The sequence below is a fragment of the Chiloscyllium punctatum genome, chromosome 25, assembly GCF_047496795.1.
Source record: "Chiloscyllium punctatum isolate Juve2018m chromosome 25, sChiPun1.3, whole genome shotgun sequence".
Classification (NCBI taxonomy): Eukaryota; Metazoa; Chordata; class Chondrichthyes; order Orectolobiformes; family Hemiscylliidae; genus Chiloscyllium; species Chiloscyllium punctatum.
In genome coordinates this window covers 86160484-86179062 of record NC_092763.1, presented here as the reverse complement: position 1 = coordinate 86179062, position 18579 = coordinate 86160484, and the positions used below count along the sequence as shown (strand labels likewise).

General features: G+C 45.4%; 1 protein-coding gene across 3 annotated transcripts in view; it reads right to left on the bottom strand.

The window, feature by feature from the left end:
* The window catches only part of arhgef6 (Rac/Cdc42 guanine nucleotide exchange factor (GEF) 6), a 157578-nt gene extending 145150 nt beyond the window's left edge, over positions 1–12428 (bottom strand). The window contains exon 1 of one of the 3 annotated variants that reach the window (XM_072595638.1): positions 12003–12428. In XM_072595638.1, coding sequence (XP_072451739.1) covers positions 12003–12167 — 165 coding nt within the window. In that variant the 5' untranslated portion in view covers positions 12168–12428. The remainder of the gene's footprint in view (positions 1–12002) is intronic. The other 2 variants (XM_072595636.1, XM_072595637.1) reach the window with 2 other exon arrangements.
* Positions 12429–18579: the final 6151 nt, after the last annotated feature.

Sequence of the window (18579 nt, the reverse complement as noted above, 5' to 3'; positions counted from 1 at the left end):
CTCCTCCAGTCCCTACACCCCCTCCCTATCTCTGTACCTCCTCCAGCCCCTACACCCCCTCCCTATCTCTGTACCTCCTCCAGCCCCTACACCCCCTCCCTGTCTCTGTAACCCCCTCAAGTCACTACACCCCCTCCCGTCCCTACACCCCCTCCCTATCTCTGTACCTCCTCCAGCCCCTACACCTTTCCCTATCTCTGTAACCCCCTCCTGCCCCTACACCACTCCCTATCTCAGTAACCCCCTCCAGCCCCTACATCCCCTCCCTATCTCTGTAACCCCCTCCAGCCCCTACATCCCCTCCCTATCTCTGTAACCCCCTCCAGCCCCTACGTCCCCCTGCTATCTCTGTAACCCCGTCCAGCCTACACCCCCTCCCCATCTCTGTAGTCCCCTCCAGCTCCTACACCCCCTCCCTATCTCTGTAACCCCCTCCAGTCCCTGCACCCCCTCCCTATCTTTATAACCTCCTCCAGCTTTTGCAAAAATGTGTTTGACTCTTAAGAACCCTCTGAATGGCTGATCAAGATATCTAAAGTGTCATTTCCAAAAAAGTCTCAAAAGAAAATGAAATCAGATGTATCATCTGGCCTAGACCTGGGCACCAAAAATGATAATGGCAAAAAATAATCCTGTTGACCCTGCAAAGTTCTCCTTACTAACATCTGGGGGCTAGTGTCATTCCTGATGAAGAGCTTATGCTCAAAACGCCCATTCTCCTGCTCCTCGGATGCTGTCTGACCTGCTGTGCTTTTCCAGCACGATATTCTCAACTCTGATCTCCAGCATTGCAGTCCTCACTTTCTCCCAAAGTTGGGAGAGTTAACTCCCAAATGATTCAAGCAACAGCCTGTCATAGTCACACTCACAGACCATACCTTGCAGACATTGTCCCAAATCCCACCAACACCACCACCATTCCTGGATATGTGCTGTCCCACTGGCAGGACAGACCCAGCAGAGGGGGCAGCAGAGTGGGATAAAGTCGGAAGGGAGTTACCCTGGCAGTGGTCAACACTGACTCTGGACCTCCATGAAGTCTCATGGCTTCAGGTTAAACATGGGCAAGGAAACCTCAAATAATTACCATTGGAACATAATATATAGATGTAGAGTTAGGCCATAAGGCCCTTTGAGGCTACTTCACCGTTGGATTGTTCCTGATGTGATTCTCACCCCATTCTGCTGCCTTCTCTCTGTAACCTTTGATCCCCTTACTAATCAAGAACCTATCTATTTCTCTCTGTCTTAAACACACTCAGCCACTGGCCTCCACAAAGTCCCACCCTCTGGCTGAAGACATTCCTCCTCATCTCAAGGGTCATCCCTTCACTCAGGTCCTAGCCTCCCCTACTGGAGGAACATCTTCTCTATGCCCACTCTATTATTCCTTCGTCTAAATCATTATTGCATAATGTGAATTGTTGTGGTCCCAATAACCACTGTGGAAGGTCCCTAAGTCACTGGCTGCTATCCTGAAAAAGATTCCTTTATCCACTCTCTCTGCCTTCTGCCAGTCAGCCAATCCTCTATCCATACCAATACCTTGCCCCGAACACCATGGGCTCTCATCTTACTCAGCAGCCTCCTGTGTGGCACCTGTCAAAGGCCTTCTGAAAATCCCAATAATTCACATCCACTGGCTCTCCTTTGTCCAACTTGTTGTTACCTCCTCCAAGAATTCTAACAGTTTTGTCAGGAATGACCTCCCTCTGATGATGCCGTGCTGTCTCAGCCCTATTTAATCATACACCTAGTAGTACTCTGCAGTCTCATCCTGAACAATGGGCTCGAAAATCTTACCCGTGACTGAGGTCAGGCTAACTGGCCTATAGTTTCCTGTCTTCTGCTTCCCTCCCTTCTTAAATGGGGGAGGGGGTTACATTTGCCATTCCTCTGGGATCCTCCCACTTCCAGAGATTCCTGAAAGATCAGCACAAATGCCTCTATGATCTCCTCAGCTATCTCCTTCAGAACTCTGGGGTGTAGTCCATCTGATCCGAGTGATTTATCCACCTTCAGATCTTGCAGTTCCCCCGCACCTCCTCCTGAGTGATGGACACTACACTCACTACTGCTCCCCAACTGTCTAGAAGCTCCAGCCTCCTGTTGGTGTCTTCTGATGAGTAGTACCTATTCAGTTCCTCTGCTATTTATTTCTTCCCCATCACTACGTCTCCAGCCTCATTTTCAGCAGTCTAATTTTCCACTCTTTCCTCTTTTATCTTTCTTATATTAAAAAGTCTCTTGCAATCTTATATATTACTAGCTAACTGACTCTCATATTTCATCTCCTATTGCTTTTTCGGTTATCCTCTGCTAGTTTTTGAAGGCTTCCCAATCCTCAGGCTTCCCACTAACCTTCACCACATTGTCTGGTTTTTCCTTTGGCCTTTATGCTGTCCCTGCCTTCCCTTGCCAGTCACGGTTGCCTTATCCTCCCCTTGTGTGTTTCTTCTTCCTTGGGATGAGTTTCTGCTCTGCCTCCTGAGTTACCCCCAGAAACTCCTGCCATTGCTGCCCCTCTGCCTTCCCCACCAGGCTCCCCTTCCGATCAACTCTGGCCAGCTCCTCCCTCATGCCTTTGTAGTTACCTTTACTCAACTGTGATACCGTTACACTGGATTCCAGCTTCTCCCTCTCAAACTGCTGGGTGAATTCCATTAAATTATGATTATTGCCCTGGGGGTTCCTTCACCTTAAGCTCCCTAATCATAATACAATGGAGGGTATTTTCAATGTGAAGGTGGGACTTTGGTCTGCCTTATTGCACATCATCAAATGTAGAATTGACTGTTCCCTAGTGGGCTCTACCACAAACTGTTCCAAAAAAAATCGTGACCATTCCACGAAATTCGTTTACTTGGGATTTCCTACCAACCTGATTTTCCCAGTTCATCTGCATATGAAGTCCCCCATGTTTACTGTAATATTACCTTTCTCACACGCCTTTTCTATCTCCTGATTTATTTTCGTCCCCACTTCCTGACTACTGGTCAGAGGCCTGTGCATAACCCAACAAGGTCTTTATCCCTTTGCAGTTCTCAACTCTACCCACACAGGTTGTAAGCCCTCCAACTCTATTCTGCTTCATGGTACTGATTTAATTTCATTTCCTGCCCCCTTCTGCCCATCTACCTGTCCATTCAATAAGATGTGTATCCATGGATATTTGGTTCCTAGCCCTGATTCCCTGACAGCCATGTCTCTGTGATACCCACAACATTGTACCCACCAATTTCAATCTGCATTACAAGCTCTTTTAACAATTCTGTTCTCCCTCAGCACCCTTTTCCATGTTGAGCAACACTTGGAGGAAGCACTAAGGGTGGCAGGGGCACAGAGTGTATTCTGGGTCAGATATTTCAATGCTCACCACTAAGAGTGGCTCAGTAGCAGTGCTACTGATGAGCTGCTAGACTGGGCCTGGGGCAGATGGTGAGAGAACCAACAAGATGGAAAAACAGACTTGACCTCATCCTTACCAATCTGCCGGCTGCAGATGCATCTGTCCATGACAGTATCAGTAAGAGTGACCACCGCACTGTCCTTGTGGAGACAAAGTCCCACCTTCACATTGAGACTACCCTTCATCGTGTTGTGTGGCACTATCCTTGTGCTAAATGGGACAGACTTCGAACACATCTAGCAACTCCAGACTGGGCATCCATGAGGCACTGTGGGCCACCAACAGCAGCAGAACTGTACTCCAGCACAATCTGTAACCTCATGGCCTGGCATATCCCCCACTCAACTATTACCATCAAGCCAGGGGATCAACCCTGGTTCAATGGAGAGTGCAGGAGAGTATGCCAGGAGCAACACCAGGTAAACCTGAAGATGAGGTGTCAACCTGGTGAAGCTCCAAAAAGAACTACTTGCCAAACAGCATAAGCAGCAAGTGACAGACAGAGCTAAGCAATCCCACAACCAACAGATCAGATCTAAGCTCTGCAGTCCTGCCACATCCAATCATGAATGATGGTGGACAATTAAGCAACTCCCTGGAGGAGGCAGCTGCACAGGTATCCCCATCCTCAATGATGGAAGAGCCCAGTATATCAGTGCAAAGGTTGAGGCTGAAGCTTTCACAGCAATCTTCAGCCCAGACGTGCCGAGTGGATGATCCATCTCGGCCTCCTCCAGTGGTCCCCAGCATCACAGATACCAGTCTTCAGCCAATTCAATTCACTCCATGTGATATCAAGAAATTGTTGGAGGCACTGGCTACTGCAAAGGAACAATACTCCGGCAATAGTTCTGAAGTCCTGTGCTCCAGAACTTGCCACTTCCCTAGCCAAGCTGTCCCAGTACAGTTACAACATAGGCATCTACCCGACAATGTGGATGTTTACCAAGGTATGTCCTATACACAAATAGCAGGATAAATCCAACTCGGCCAGTTACTATCCCATCAGTCTATTCTTGATCTTCAGTAAAGTGATGGAAGTTGTCATCAACAGGGCTATCAAGCAGCCCCTGCTCAGCAATAACCTGCTCAGTGACGCCCAGTTTGGGTTCCCCCAGGGTCACTCAGCTCCTGACCTCATTACAGCCTTGGTTCAAAAAACGCTAACTACTAGAGATAAAGGTGAGAGTGACTGTTCTTTGGATTAACATAGTATTTAACAGAGTGTGGTATTAAAGAGTCCTAGAAAACCTGGAATCAATGGGTATCGGGGCAAAATCTTTGACGGTTGGAGTCAGACCTAGCATGAAGGAAGATGATTGTGGTTGTTGGAGGTCAGTCATCTCAGTTCCAGGACATCTCTGCAGGAGTTCCTCAGTGTAGTGTCTGAGGCCCAATCATCTTCAGCTGTTTCAATGATCTTCCCTCCATCATAAGGTCAGAAGTGGGAATGTTTGCTGATGATTACACAATATTCAGCACCATTCATGACTCCTCAGATACTGAAGCAGTCCATTTCCAAATGCAACAAGATCTGGACAATATCCAGGCTTGGGCTGACAAGTGACAAGTAACTCTCACACCACACAAATGCCAGTGTCTGACCATCACCAACAAGTGTCAATATAACCAGCTTTGACAAAGGGTCAGTTAGGCTCGAAACGTCAACTCTTTTCTCTCCTTACAGATGCTGCCAGACCTGCTGAGATTTTCCAGTATTTTCTCTTTTTTGGTTTCAGGTTCCAGCATCCGCAGTAATTTGTTTTTATTTAGTCAATATAACCACCATCCCTTGGCACTGAGAGGCAACCAAAGCACATCAGAGGCTAAAAGTCTTGCAGTGAGTAACTCACCTCCTGTCTCCCCAAAACTTCCTGTCATCTATAAGGCTCACGTCAGGAGTGTGATGGAATACTCCTCACTTGCCTGGATGGGGGCAGCTCCAACAACACTCAAGAAGGTTGACACCATCCAGGACAAAGCAACCCACTTGAATGGCACCACGCTCACAAACATCCACTCCGTCCACCATTGACGCTCAGTAGCAGCAGTATGTACTAATAGGAGATGCTGGGCAGAATTCACCAAGGCTCTTTAGACAGAACCTTCCTAACACATGACCACATCCATCTAGAAGGGCAGCAGAAGCATGAAAACACCATAACCTCCAAGTTACATCCTAGCCGCATCCTGACTTGGAAATCAAAATCCCGGAATACCCTCCTGAAGGACATTGTGGATCTACTTACAGCACATAGACTGCAGCAATTCAAGAAGACAGCTCACCACCACTTTCCTAAGGGCAACTAGGGACAGGCAATAAATGCTGGACCAGTCAGCAATACACTAGTCATAGAGTTATAGAGATGTACAGCATGGAAACAGACCCTTCGGTCCAACTCACCCATACCAACCAGATATCCCAACCCAATCTAGTCCACTGCCAGCACCTGGCCTATATCCCTGTTCGTCATTTTTATAAATGACCTGGATGAGAGTGTAGAAGGGTGGGTTAGTAAATTTGCAGACGACACTAAGGTCGGTGGAGTTGTGGATAGTGATGAAAGATGTTGTAGGTTACAGAGAGACATAGATAAGCTGCAGAGCTGAGCTGAGAGGTGGCAAATGGAGTTTAATGCGGACAAGTGTGAGGTGATTCACTTTGGTCGGAGTAACCGGAATGCAAAGTACTAGGCTAATGGTAAGATTCTTGGTAGTGTAGATGAGCAGAGAGATCTTGGTGTCCAGGTACACAGATCCTTGAAAGTTGCCACCCAGGTTGACAGGGTTGTTAAGAAGGCATACAGTGTTTTAGCTTTTATTAATAGAGGGATCAAGTTCCGGAACCATGAGGTTATGCTGCAGCTATACAAAACTCTGGTGCGACCGCACTTGGAGTATTGTGTACAGTTCTGGTCACCACATTATAAGAAGGATGTGGAAGCTTTGGCAAGGGTGCAGAGGAGATTTACTAGGATGTTACCTGGTATGGAGGGAAGGTCTTATGAGGAAAGACTGAGGGACTTGAGGCTGTTTTCGTTAGAGAGAAGAAGGTTGAGAGGTGACTTAATAGAGACATATAAGATAATCAGAGGGTTAGATAGGGTGGACAGGGAGAGCCTTTTTCCAAGTATGGGGACGGTGAGCACAAGGGGGCATAGCTTTAAATTGAGGGGTGATAGAGATAGGACAGATGTCAGAGGTAGTTTCTTTACTCAGAGAGTAGTCAGGGTATAGAATGCTTTGCCTGCAACGGTAGTTGATTCGCCAACTTTAAGTACATTTAAGTCGTCATTGGACAAGCAAATGGACGCACATGGAATAGTGTAGTGTACAGCTTCAGATTAGTATGACAGGTCGGCACAACACTGAGGGCCAAAGGGCCTGTACTGCACTGTAATGTTCTATAAACCCTTCATATTCATTTACCCATCCAGATGCATTTAAATGTTGCAATTGTACCAGCCTCCACCACTGCCTCTGGCAGCTCATTCCATACACGTACCACCCTCTGCTTGAAAACGTTGCCCCTTAGGTCTCTTTTATATCTTTCCCCTCTCACCCTAAACCTATGGCCTCTAGTTCTGGACTCCCCCACCCCAGGGAAAAGACCTTGTCTATTTATTCTATCCATGCCCCTCATGATTTTGTAAACCTCTATAAGGTCGCCCCTTCAGCCTTCGACGGTCCAGGGAAAACAGCCCCAGCCTGTTCAGCCTCTCCCTATAGCTCAAATTCTCCAACCCTGGCAACATCCTTGTATATCTTTTCTGAACCCTTTCAAGTTTCACAACATCTATCCAAAAGGAAGGAGACCAGAATTGCACGCAATATTCCAACAGTGGCCTAACCAATGTCCTGTACAGCCGCAACATGACCTCCCAACTCCTGCACTCAATACTCTGACCAATAAAGGAAAACATACCAAACACCGTTCTTCACTATCCTATCTACCTGTGACTCCACTTTCAAGGAGCTATGAACCTGCACTCCAAGGTCTCTTTGTTCAGCAACATTCCTTAAGACCTTACCATTGAGTGTATAAGGCCTGCTAAGATTTGCTTTCCCAAGATGCAGCACCTCACATTTATCTAAATTAAACTCCATCTGCCATTCCTCAGCCCATTGGCCCATCTGATCAAAATCCTGTTGTAATCTGAGGTAACCTTCTTCGCTGTACACTACACCTCCAATTTTGGTGTCATCTCAAAACTTAGTCCTACGAATGAATTTTTAAAACTTTCTATTACCTGTCACACATCCTGCAAAATACTCAGGCCTGCATTTCTGCACCTTTAAACATTCAAGTTGTCATAGTATGATAGCCTCTGGGATCAGTTAGCTCAGTTGGCTGGATGCCTGGATGCAGAGTGACACCAACAGTGTGGGTTCAATCCTGCACCAGCTGAGTTTACCACAAAAGGTCCTGTCTTCTCAACCTTTCCCCTGCAGACCCTCAGGTTAAACCGCCATGACTCCTCTCACTCTCCCTAATGAGAGAGTTGCCCGAGTATTAAAGTCCTCAGCAAGTTGTTGCAGAAGAATTTTCTAACTTGTAAAAGGTATGGTGCTGGAAAAGCACACCAGACAGCATCTGAGAATCAGGAGAATCGATGTTTCGGGCATAAGCCCTTCACTGGGAAACGTTGATTCTCCTGCTCCTCAGATGCTGCCTGACCTTCTGGGCTTTATCAGCACCACACTTCCGACTCTGATCTCCAGCATCTGCAGTCCTCACTTTCTCCATATGCTGGTAAAGTTTGCTTTACCCAGGGAAGTCATCAAGTCACATTCCCTGTTAATCTGCACATTATTCTTTTCAAAAACAGAAAGTTCCAATATTTCACTTAACATTAAATATGAACAGAGGAAGTGGAACTTCCTCATTCCATCAGTTACCATCAATTGTCAGGTTTTGGTACAAAATCCTGCCAGTTCCTATTGATTCGATAAACCTTTCATTCTGTCTTGTGCCAAGTTATAACACATATTTGCTTGCCTTTGAAATGAATGAGCACTGCATTCCTTTCCACTGATCGTTGAGACTGATACACTGCATTCAATTCTTTAAAGGTTTCTGATGGGACTGGATCGTTCCAACTTAGATGTCACAAGAAATGCCTGAATTATAAATATTAGTTTGACCTTGTTGAATAATGAATGATCCAGCATTTTTAATAAGGTCAAATTGAGCGAGGTGTTTCACAGAACTGTAAAGTAACAGAATGAGATACTGACAGGGAGATAGCACAACAGGTTGACCAAATGCTTGGTCAAAGAGGTAGGTGTTTTAAAAAACACTTTCTTAAAGGAGGAGAGAATCATGGATAGGTTTCAGGAAGGACTTCCAGGGCTTAAGGCATAGCCATCACTGGAGGATCAAATAAAATCAGGGATGTGCAAGAGGCCAGATGATTGCAGAGATCTCAAAAGTTCAGGCCAGGAATCCTGTAGCTCGTAATTCACCTCCCAACTCCCTGAGGCCTATCCATCATCTGTAAGGCACAAGTCAGGAGTGTGATGAAATACTCCCCACTTGCTCTGGAACAGCTCCAACAACACTTAAGAAGTTTGGCACCATCCAGGATAAAGCAGCCCCCGCTTGATTGGCATCACATCCACAAACATCCATTCCCGCTATCACCAAGATTCACCAAGGCTCCTGAGAGAGCACCTTCCAAACCCACAACCACTTCCAACTAGAAGGCCAAGGGCAGCAGATACATGGGAACACAACCTCCTACAAGTTCCCCTTCAAGCCGCTCCCCATCCTGACTTGAAAATATCTCGCTGTTCCTTCAGTGTTGCTGGGTCAAAATACTGAAATTCCCTCCCTAAGTGCATTGTGGGCCAATCTTCAGCACATGGACTGCAGCAGTTTAAAAGGCAGCTCACTCCCACCTTCTCAAGGGGCAACTAGGAATGGGCAATAAATGTTGGTCTAGCCAGCAATGCCCACATCCCATGAGTGAATAAATGAAATGAGTGGCTGGACAAGTTTGCAGTAAGGAAGATGAGGTCACAAAGGAATTTGAAAACAAGGCCAAGAATGTGAACTTTGAGGTATTGCCAGACTGGGAGCTGATCAAGGCTCAAAGGCACAGGGTCATGGACAAGCAGAAGGGGAGAGCTGTGAGATGGCATTCAAGTGGGTAATACCACCTCAGGAGCAGCACCAGTAGGCGAGACGTGGCATCCTTCATTTGGTACTTCCTAATTTATGCCCTGGATCAAAAAAAATTTTGAGGCTTCTTTTTTAACTGTCCAATCAACTGCATATCATGGAGCCTTCAAGCTCAAAGCAAAGGATTAAAACTACTCAATCAATGATCTGTTGGTAGATTCCTCAGTTCTGAGTTCAAAGTTTGTGCGTTCCAAGTCCCACTCCAGAGAAGTGAGCACACATTCAATGCTGACATTCCAGTGAAGTACTGATGGAGCACCACACTGTCAGAGAGTCAGCGCTGAGGGTGCGCCGCACTGTCGGTGGGTTAGCGCTGAGGGAGCGCCGAACTGTCGGTGGGTCAATGCTGGGGGAGCGCCACACTGTCGAAGGGTCAGTGCTGAGGGAGTACCACATTGTTGGAGGGTCTGTGCTGTGGGAGCACTGCAGTATCAGAACAACATTTACTTCTAGGATATTGAAACTCAAATGGATTTTTTTTTAAATGAATTAAAGTCATGGGGACAGAAACAGACCCTTTGGTCCAACTTGTTCATGCTAACCAGATATCCTAAATTAATCTTGTCCCATTTGCCAGCACCTGGCAATATTCCTCTAAAACCTTCCTGTTCTTATACCCATCCAGGTGCCTTTTAAATATTGTAATTGTACCAGCCTCTGTCACTTCCTCTGGCAACTCATTCCATACACACTCCACCTTCTGTGTGAAAACGTTACCTCTTCGGTCCCTTTTAAATCTTTCCCCTCTCACCTTAAACTTCTTGACTTTTGTATTCCTCCATGCCAGGGAAAAGACCTTGTCTATTTACCCAATCCTTGCCCCTCATGATATTATAAACTTCTATAAGGTCACCCCTCAGCCTCCGATGCCCCAGGGGAAAAAGCCCCGGCCTATCCAGCCTCTCCCTGTAGCTCAAATCCTCCAACCCTGGCAACATCCTTGTAAATCTTTTCTGAACCCTTGCAAGTTTCACAACATCCTTCCTACTGCAGGGAGACCAGAATTACACACACTATTCCAAAAGTGGCCTAACCAATGTCCTGCACATCTGCAACATGACCTCCCAACTCCTATACTCAATGCACTTGCCAATAAAGGAAAGCATACCAAATGCCTTCTTCACTATCCTATCTACCTGTGACTCCAATTTCAAGGAGCTGTGAACCTGCACTCCAAGGTCTCTTTGTTCAACAACACTCCCCAGGACCTTACCATCCAACGTATAAGTCTTGCCCTCATTTGCCTTTCCTAAATGCAGTACTTCATATTTATCTAAATTAAACTCCATGTGATACGCTTTGGTCCATCGGCCCATCTGATCAAGATCCCATTATTACAATAATTAAATTAAACCAAACAGGAATAGTGCCTAGTGACGTGGAGATGGTGAGAGTGACAGGGCAGCAATTTTAACCTCTTACTGTGAGCCCAGATCATGAGCCTAGAATTGGAGCACAATGCATGTACCGTGATTCAGTGTACATATCCTGATCCACTGTACATTATATGATTTCATGCAGATGCCATAATCGGGTGTCCACACTGTGTTCTCATGTACACGCTGTAAACTGCCAAATGCAGCAACTGTTCAAGCTGTGGTTTCGGTTCAACTGACATTTATTAACCACCAGAAATGTCAGCTGCCTAACTCTGCCTGTCACTTGGCCCAGTTTTTAAAGACTAAACTTCACATTTGTTGCCCACTGCAATAATGAAGATGCATTTTGTGCAAGTTGATATGTCAGTGAAAAGGATAACTCAAACGTGTTGTATTTTTCAGCATGTTCACAGTTTCTGATGAGTTTCACAACCTGTGCCATGATGGGCTTTACATGTACAGTCTGTAACCTTTCCCTGACACGATCCCAGCTCCATATTAAACAACAAAGAGAACAGCCCTCTCTCTCTCTCTGTCTGTCTGTCTGCAGCCAGTGCCCTCTCTCAGGCCCTGGGCTGACCATTGTCTCTCTGCCTTTGCAATGTGGAACCTGTCACAGTGCAGTGCACTTCAGGGGTTCCGTTCCGGGGAAGGGGGGAGAATGGGGACTCCACTCACTTCGCCTACACCCACCACACCAGCCCCAGGTTTAACCCCCATTCCCCCGCCCTGAGCCTGAGCCCGAGCCCCACACCGTCCCAGCCGCGGTCTATCCTCCAGCCCCGTCCCCCAGGGTTCAGCCCGAGCCAGTCTACCCCAGAGGTCTCTCCCCACAACCCTCAATGTCTCTCCCCACCTCCCCCAGGATCTATCCTGGCCTCCCCTTCACATTAATTCATTTCCTGCATCTCTTCCCCACCCCCCCCCCCGGTCTCCAGCGGCTCCCCCCCCCCGGGGGGGGTGCAGTTTCCCCTCCACCCCCGAGCCTGGGTCTCTCCCTCTCCCGGGAGGGGTTGGGGGTGTCTCTGACCTTGTCCACGGAGCCGGGCACTAAGCGCTCGATGAGTTTACAGAGAACCAGCCCGTCCCGCAGGGCGCTCCTCAGGAACTCTTCCGGATCCGAGATGGTTTTTTTGGGGGAGTCCAGCACCCCCAGGGAGATCAGCCAGGTCACATTCTGCTCCGCAGGGGTCATTGCTGCCCTCTGGCCACTCCTGGGGCTAGCAGCCGGCCCGACACTCGCCCCTCGGTCTGCAGCAACAACACACACAAAAAAAACTGCGAGAGAACTCCTTCCTTTTCCGTCTCAGCCCCAGCCCTGCCTTTGCTCAGTCTTAATACAGCCCAGCCCCTGTCTCTGCCTTAGCTCAATCTGCCTCTGCTCCAGGTCTACTTAGCCCCAAACCCTGTCCCTCTCCCTGTCCTGTGGGGCTGCTGGTAGGAGGTGGAGGGCAGGCAGTGTCAATCTACATCTCCTCCACTCAACCCCAACACTACTACCCCCTTATCCTCCTGGCATTCTGCTACTCCCCGCCCAGACACAGACCCAGTGCCTTCCTGAGGCAGGATTGGAACAGATACCCAGTCCATTGATATTATCAGGAAAACACTCACCAGGCTGGGGGGGGGTGATTGGGATATGAAGAGCACTCCCCTCTGACCCAAAACTGCTGTCAATACACACTGGCTTTTTAAATTTTTGTAGTCAAAAAGTTTGATGCTGGAAAAGCACAGCGGTTCACGCAGTTCCTCAGATGCTGCCTGGTCCACTGTGCTTTTCCAGCACACAGTTTTTGACTCTGAGCCTCCAGCATCTGCAGTCCTCACTTTCTCCTTCTTAAAATGTGTACCCGAGGTGGGAGCATCGATGTCAATGTGGAGAGAGGAGGAAAACTTCTTCAAGGCTTGTCGTGGTGAAGGGCTTTTGCCTGAAACATCGATTTTCCTGCTCTTCAGATGCTGCTGTGCTTTTCCAGCACCACTCTAATCCAGCATCAATGTCAGTGTTGATAATTATCATTCATCCTAGTGGGTGGCACAGTGGTTAGCACTGCTGCCTCACAGCGCCAGAGACCTGGGTTCAATTCCTGCCTCTGGCAACTGAATGTGTAGAGTTTGAACGTTCTCCCAGTGTTTGTGTGGGTTTCCTCCAGGTGCTCGGGTTTCCTCCCACATCCAAAAATGTGCAGGTTAGGTGAATTGGCCATGCTAAATTGTGTGTAGTGTTCGGTGCAAGGGTAAATGTAGGGGAATGGGTCTGGGTGGGTGTGCTTCGGTGGGTTGGTGTGGACTTGTTGGGCTGAAGGGCCTGTTTCCACACTGTAAGTAATTTAATCTCTACAAGCCAGTTCTGAAGAAAGGTCGCTGGATTTGAAACATTGACTCTGATTTCACTGTACAGTTGCTGAAATTTCCCAGCAATTTTTGTTTTTGTTTCTGATCTGTTTGTTCGCCATTGTAATGGGAAAAGAGAGACCTGTTACATTTGGACAGGCTTAAATTGGAACATGCTGGGACCACTGCCATGGCAAATCATATAACTAGGGTTGTGGAGAGATAGGGCTTTAGTCAATGAGGTTGGGCAGGGAGATCCAAAATTTTAAAAAGGAAAAAGCAATGAAAGGTGCAGGTTATGATTATCAAGATGTGACAGGAATGGATAGAAAACTATAAGCAGAAGAGTCCAGCAACAATTGGAACCACAATAAGTAATACTGGTAAAGATCAAAGCAACACTCTTTATCTAAATGCACAGACCATTTGCAATAAGATAAATGAGTTAATTGCGTAGATAGAACAAATTAATGGGACTTGACAGCTAATGTGGAGATATGGTTGCAAGGTGACCAAGACTGGGCACTTAGTTTTCAAGGCTAATAGATTTTCATGAAGAATAGGTAGAAAGTAAAAGGAGGCAGGGTTAACTTTATTAATAAAATCTGTATCTGCAATGATGAGGAGGGATATAGCTGCAATAGTTTGGGTGGATATAAGGAGATTTAAGGGTAAGAAGTCACAGGTGGAAGTTGACTCTCAGCTCATGAAGAGCTGCTTACAGTGCTGGTGGTGAGGAGCTTGGAAGGTGCTATCTAAACACCCCTGGAGAATCTCTGTAGTCCCTCTTGTAGATATTACACACTGCTGCTACTGAGTGTTGGTGGTGGGGGGAGTGGATGCTTGTGAATGTGGTGCCAATCAAATGGGCTGCTTTATCCTGGATGGTATCAAGCTTCTTGAGTCAAGAGTGGGATGCTGGAAAAGCACAGCAGGTCAGGCAGCATCCGAGGAGCAGGAGAGTCGATGTTTTGGGCAAGAGCCCTTCATCAAGCCTCTTGAGTGTTTTTGGAGCTTCACCCATCCAGCCCAGTGGGAGCATTCTGAAAGAACCTGAAAGTGGTAGGTCAACCACTTAAAACGGAAATGAGGTAATATTTGTTTCTTTAGAGATTATGGATCTTTGGAACCCACTTCCTGTAAAGATGATGGAAGCAGACAGCTTAGATATTTTTAAGGTGGAGCTACATCAATTCCTGTTTAACCAGGGGCTGATAGGTTATCACAGAGAGCTGGAAATGTGGATTTGAGTTTATAATCCAATCAACAATGACTTATTGAATAACAGAACAGCTGAGAGGAACTAATTGGCCTCATCCCATTCCCTGTTTGGATATTTGTATACACCCCTCCTCTGTGCCTCACAGTTAAGGGACAGGATTTCGAGAATCAGCAGATGAGTTACTTGTTGCAGGATTCCCAACCTCTGACCTGTTCTTGAAGTACAGTATTTGTGACTAGTCCAGCTGAGTTTCTGTTCAATGCTAACTCCCAGGATGTTGATAATGGGAGATTCAGTGATGGTAATACCATTGAATACCAAGGGGCAATTTAGCACCTTAACTTGTCTCTTATTGGAGATGGTCTTTGCCTGGCATTTGTGTTGTCTTTCTCTTCTCAAATATTCTGTCTTTAAGTCATCAATACTCTCTGTAGAATATTTGATATTAAATGGCATTTTTGCTCAGAATTCTTCTTGAACAATTTTCTAGACTCTGTATTCACTATTTGGACTGCTAATTCTAGAGTTAGACCCTCTTTTAAATTGAAAAACTTCAGTCACTGATAAATCCAAAGGACCAATGAGAATTCTGATGCAAATAAACTCTCGATATAACTTTCCATCACTGTATGGCTCATATAGAATTCACAGCACCAATGGCGCTTTATACAGGTTCTCCTAGAAGTTGATATCTGCTTTGGAAGTAACCTCATTAGTGTTCTGTTTGTTGTTGAAGTGAAATAATGAAGTGAAAACTTTTAGAGGATTGTCAAAGGTAATTTAGTTCAATCAATATGTTCTCTATGTAATATATGAGTTGTCCTTTTCATGTAATAGAGAAGTGTGCTAACCTGTTTCTGCATTTGATATGTTGTCCAATCCTGAAACTATTCAAGATTTTAGGAATTGAGTTTTCCACATTTGTCTATTTGTTAGTCTATCAATTGGATTGGATAGTTTGAATGTTTCAAGTGGAAAAGATGGTGCAGGTGAATATCAGTGTATTGTTTCATTGCTGACAGTTAAAAGTTTAAATTACTACTTCATCTTCGTAATGATCTCCAGTACCATACTCCATGTTATCTTGTATCCTTTATTGATTGATGGTTGTTGAATCTTTGAACTTTTAATGATTGTTGTAGTAGCAAAACTAATAGCTATTGAAGTCTCTGATAAGTTGTCTTAAATGTTTTCCGAACGTAAAGTTACGTTTCCTTTACCAATATGGCTGGGTCATAGCTGTAAAGAAGCTTTCCTTTTCCAAGATGTCTATAGGATTTCCAATGCATTCTGGGTAGACCTTTTCAAAATGGCTTCACTCAAAAGAGTTAATAAATGTTCTGCCTGCATCAAAGATGTCTGCCTGGCTTATGACTATTAGAAATGGCTGCTGATTTTTTTCTGTTTATTTTGGTGTCAGATTGATACCATACGGTTAAAATCTCTCTCTCTTTTTTAAATACTTGATTCTTTTGCAATTTTTAAAGGTTGGAAGTTCCCATTAAAATCAGTAAGACTACTTTTATTTTGTTTATTAGTCCAGTCTCCCTTAGGCCTAAGGGATCAAGGTATGGGGACAAAGCAAGAACCAAGTATTGAACTGAATAGTCAGCCATGATCACATTGAAGGCTTAGCAGGTTCAAAGGGCTGAATGGCCTACTCGTGTTCCTATTTTCTATGTAAACCCATTGGGGAAAAAAATAAATATTTAACTTAGAGTCATTGAGGTCTACAACATGAAAACAGGCCCTTCAACCCAACTTTCCCATATTCCCCAGTTTTCACAATTTGAACTAATCTCATTTGCCTGCATTTGGTCCACATCTCTCCACACCTATCCCATCCATTTACCTGTCTAAATGTTTCTTAAATAACAAAATTATACTCGCTTCCACCATTGTCTCTGGCAGCCTGTTCTGGACATTCACCACCCTCTGTGTGAAAAAATTGCCTCTCTAGACCCTTTTGTATCTCTCCCCTCTCACCTTAAACCTATACCCTGTAGTTTTAGATGCCCCTACTATGGGGAAAAGCTGTCCACTGTCTATCTCATGTATGTTAGAAATCACACAACCCAGGTTATAGTCCAACAGGTTTATTTGGAAGTACAGTACTAGCTTTCGGAGCGCTGCTCCTTCATCAGGTAGCTAGTGGGCAGGATCATAAGAAACAAAACTTTTAATAAAAGATCAGTGTCGCGCAATTGTCTGAGCTGAGATGTCTTTTTTTTGTATAAAACCTCAAGTTATCTTGAGAATGCGACTTAAAAGATGTTCTGGGATTTACATTTTAATAATCGAAACCTATAAAGCGCACTCTGAGATGAAATGCTTAACAGCAGTCTAGGTTTGCTCAATATATCCTTTTAATTGCAAGACACTGTGATCTTTTGCTATAAGTTCTGTATCTTATCATCCTGCCCCTCTCGTTTCCCGATGAAGGAGCAGCGCTCCGAAAGCTAGTGCTTCCAAATAAACCTGTTGGACTATAACCTGGTGTTGTGTGATTTTTAACTTTATCCACCCCAGTCCAACACTGGCACCTCCCCGTCATACTTAACCTATGCCTCCTATGATTTTCTATAAGGTCACCCCTCAGTCTCTTACGCTCCAGGGGAAAAACATCGCAACCTATCCATCCTTTCCTTTTAACTCAAACCTTCCAGTCCAGGTAGCATCCTAGTAAATCTTTGCTGCACTCTTTCTAGTTTAATAATATCCTTTCTATAATACAGTCACCAGAACTGCACACGGTACTCCTCCAAATGTGGCCTCACCAAAATCTTGTACAGCTGCAACAAGATGTCTCATCTGCTATACTCCATGCTATGATTATAAGGGCTTTGATGCTTTCAATTGCAATAGTCAATACTTGTTACTCATTTTCCCAATCGATCTATATAAGCCTATTTTTGAATTTAGTTTCCTTTTTCCTTTATCTTTTTCATTGGGAATGCGAGATGTTACAATCAGTGTTGGAAGCCTTAATTTCATTTTCCAACAGTTTTTCAGGTAAAACTAATTTTTGTTCTCCCCTTTCTTAAGGAATGAATCTGCTTTGAGTGTTCTTTTTGAGGAACTACTTGTAGTGATTGTAATGAGGTCAGCCAGCTAGAACCTGGAGAATATGATATCCCTGACTGGGCCAGATTAATAGCCACAATGAAGGAATCCTGGCTGACAGCTAAGAAGAGGAGGGTCAGAGGCTGTGATACTCTGAAGAGGCAAGCCTACAGTCCAGGATTGTTCATGTGTAAATAAAGGGTGACTCAGTGATGGGATACTGGCCTCCGTGAAGTTATTTCATTGGTGACAAGGGTAAAGCACGATCCTGAAGAAATTCACTCCCAATAATCCCCTTTGATTAGGGTAAGCATTTCTTACATCATGCCTCAAATAGGCCCCCAAACAGTAGTCTGGATGTCGGATGTAAGTTGAATCAGGGGCTGAAATTGGCCTGTCGCAAAGATGTTACTACAGTTGTTATGGGGGATTTCGACATGCAGGTAGACTGGGAGAATCAGAATGGTATTGGACCTCAAGAAAGAGACTTTGTGGGGGTGCCTCTGAGATGAATTCTTAGAACAGCTGGTGCTGGAGCCTACCAGGGAGAAGGCAATTTTGGATCGGGTATTGTGCAACGAAACAGAATTGGTCAGGGACCTCGAAGTGAAGGAGCCATTGGGAAGTAGTGACCATAATACAATAAGCTTCAATCTGCAATTTGAGAGGGAGAGGGTACCATCGGAAGTGACAATATTTCTGTTGAATAAAGGGAACTATGGAGCTATGAGGGAGGAGCTGGCCAAAGTTCAATGGTGCAATTCCTTAGCAGGGATGACAGTGGAGGAACAATGGCAGATATTTCTGTGTATAATGCAGAAGTTGCAGGATCAGGAAGGAAGAAAGATCCTAGGAGGAGGCATGGGTGGCCGTGGCTGACGAGGGCAGTTAAGAAACATATACTTTTTCTCTTTTAACTTTTATAACATAGCAAAGATATGTGGGGAATACAGAGGATTGGGAAGCTTTTAAAGAACAACAGAGGATT